The following is a 1,046-nucleotide window of genomic DNA, read 5'->3' as shown; positions in this document are numbered from 1 at the left end:
TTTATATACATATACATACAGACAATACAAGTTGACACTGTGAATAGTTTTGTTATTAAGTGTATCCCATATGTACTGTACTGGACTGTATCTGATGCTTTGAGAATGACCACTACAATTGTTTTTGTAAATAAATCTGTAATTACATATCATCTGACCATTGGGTGACTGTGACACATCACACCAAACTGATGCCTCCCACATGACTATAATTGTGCATGGGTGAGTGTGAGTCTGTGCACGTGTATGTATGTGTGTGTGTATCTGTGCGTGCATGTGTGTGTGTGCTTGTATGAGTGTGTGTGGGAGTGTGTTCAGAGAGCGAGTGTGTCGGTGTGTGTGTGTGTGTGTGTGTGTGTATGTGCTTGTGGGAGTGTGTGTGTGTGTGTGTGTTTAGAGAGAGACTCGGAGTGTGTGTGTGCATCTTCACTGCATGAGCAGCACTTGTTTGGGTTGGTGAGGCTGCACAGTGGCCTGTATGGCTTGTGCGTACTGCTGGAACGGGACCAGGACACATCTGGGAGGGGTGAGCTGACCACTCCTTAGCATGGCACAGAGGGCATCTACCACAGACTGCAGCAGGTGCAGATCTGAAGAACACACACACAGAAAAAATCATGGTCCACAATGGTGTCATAGGAGAACAGCTGGAGAGTAATACTCGTAACTTAATAAATACTAAGCAGTATGTCTGTCCTGGGCTTTGTTGTGGGCTATTAGTACAGTTATAATACTGCCATCTGGTGGCTGTGTTAAATAATACTAAGAAATACACCTAACATGGTTGTATATTTATATAATGTCAGTTGTATGTAATGATTTCAGATATAAACCCATTGAGATCAAAGGCATTAGGAAGACGTTGGTTATTTAATGGTACCTTTTCGGTTGTTTCTTTTCCACTGGGTCATCCAGAATCCTTTTAGGGAGATGTTTTTGAATATAAGAGATTTCTGTCCACATCAAGTGCATTGTGTTAGTGGATATTGCTAGTTTACCTGAGTAGGGCACTTCTCACGGTCAACTGTAAAATCACCATATAAAAC

General features: G+C 42.1%; 1 protein-coding gene across 1 annotated transcript in view; it reads right to left on the bottom strand.

The window, feature by feature from the left end:
• Positions 1-367: 367 nt before the first annotated feature.
• Positions 368-1,046, bottom strand: part of LOC125299381 (enoyl-[acyl-carrier-protein] reductase, mitochondrial) — a 6,457-nt gene continuing 5,778 nt past the window's right edge. The window contains exons 9-10 of the mRNA XM_048250630.1: positions 881-953; positions 368-590 (exon numbers count right to left, since the gene is read on the bottom strand). Coding sequence (XP_048106587.1) covers positions 427-590; positions 881-953 — 237 coding nt within the window. The 3' untranslated portion in view covers positions 368-426. The remainder of the gene's footprint in view (positions 591-880; positions 954-1,046) is intronic.

Source organism: Alosa alosa, chromosome 8 (genome assembly GCF_017589495.1).
Source record: "Alosa alosa isolate M-15738 ecotype Scorff River chromosome 8, AALO_Geno_1.1, whole genome shotgun sequence".
Lineage (NCBI taxonomy): Eukaryota > Metazoa > Chordata > Actinopteri > Clupeiformes > Clupeidae > Alosa > Alosa alosa.
This window is presented reverse-complemented; position numbering and strand designations above follow the sequence as displayed.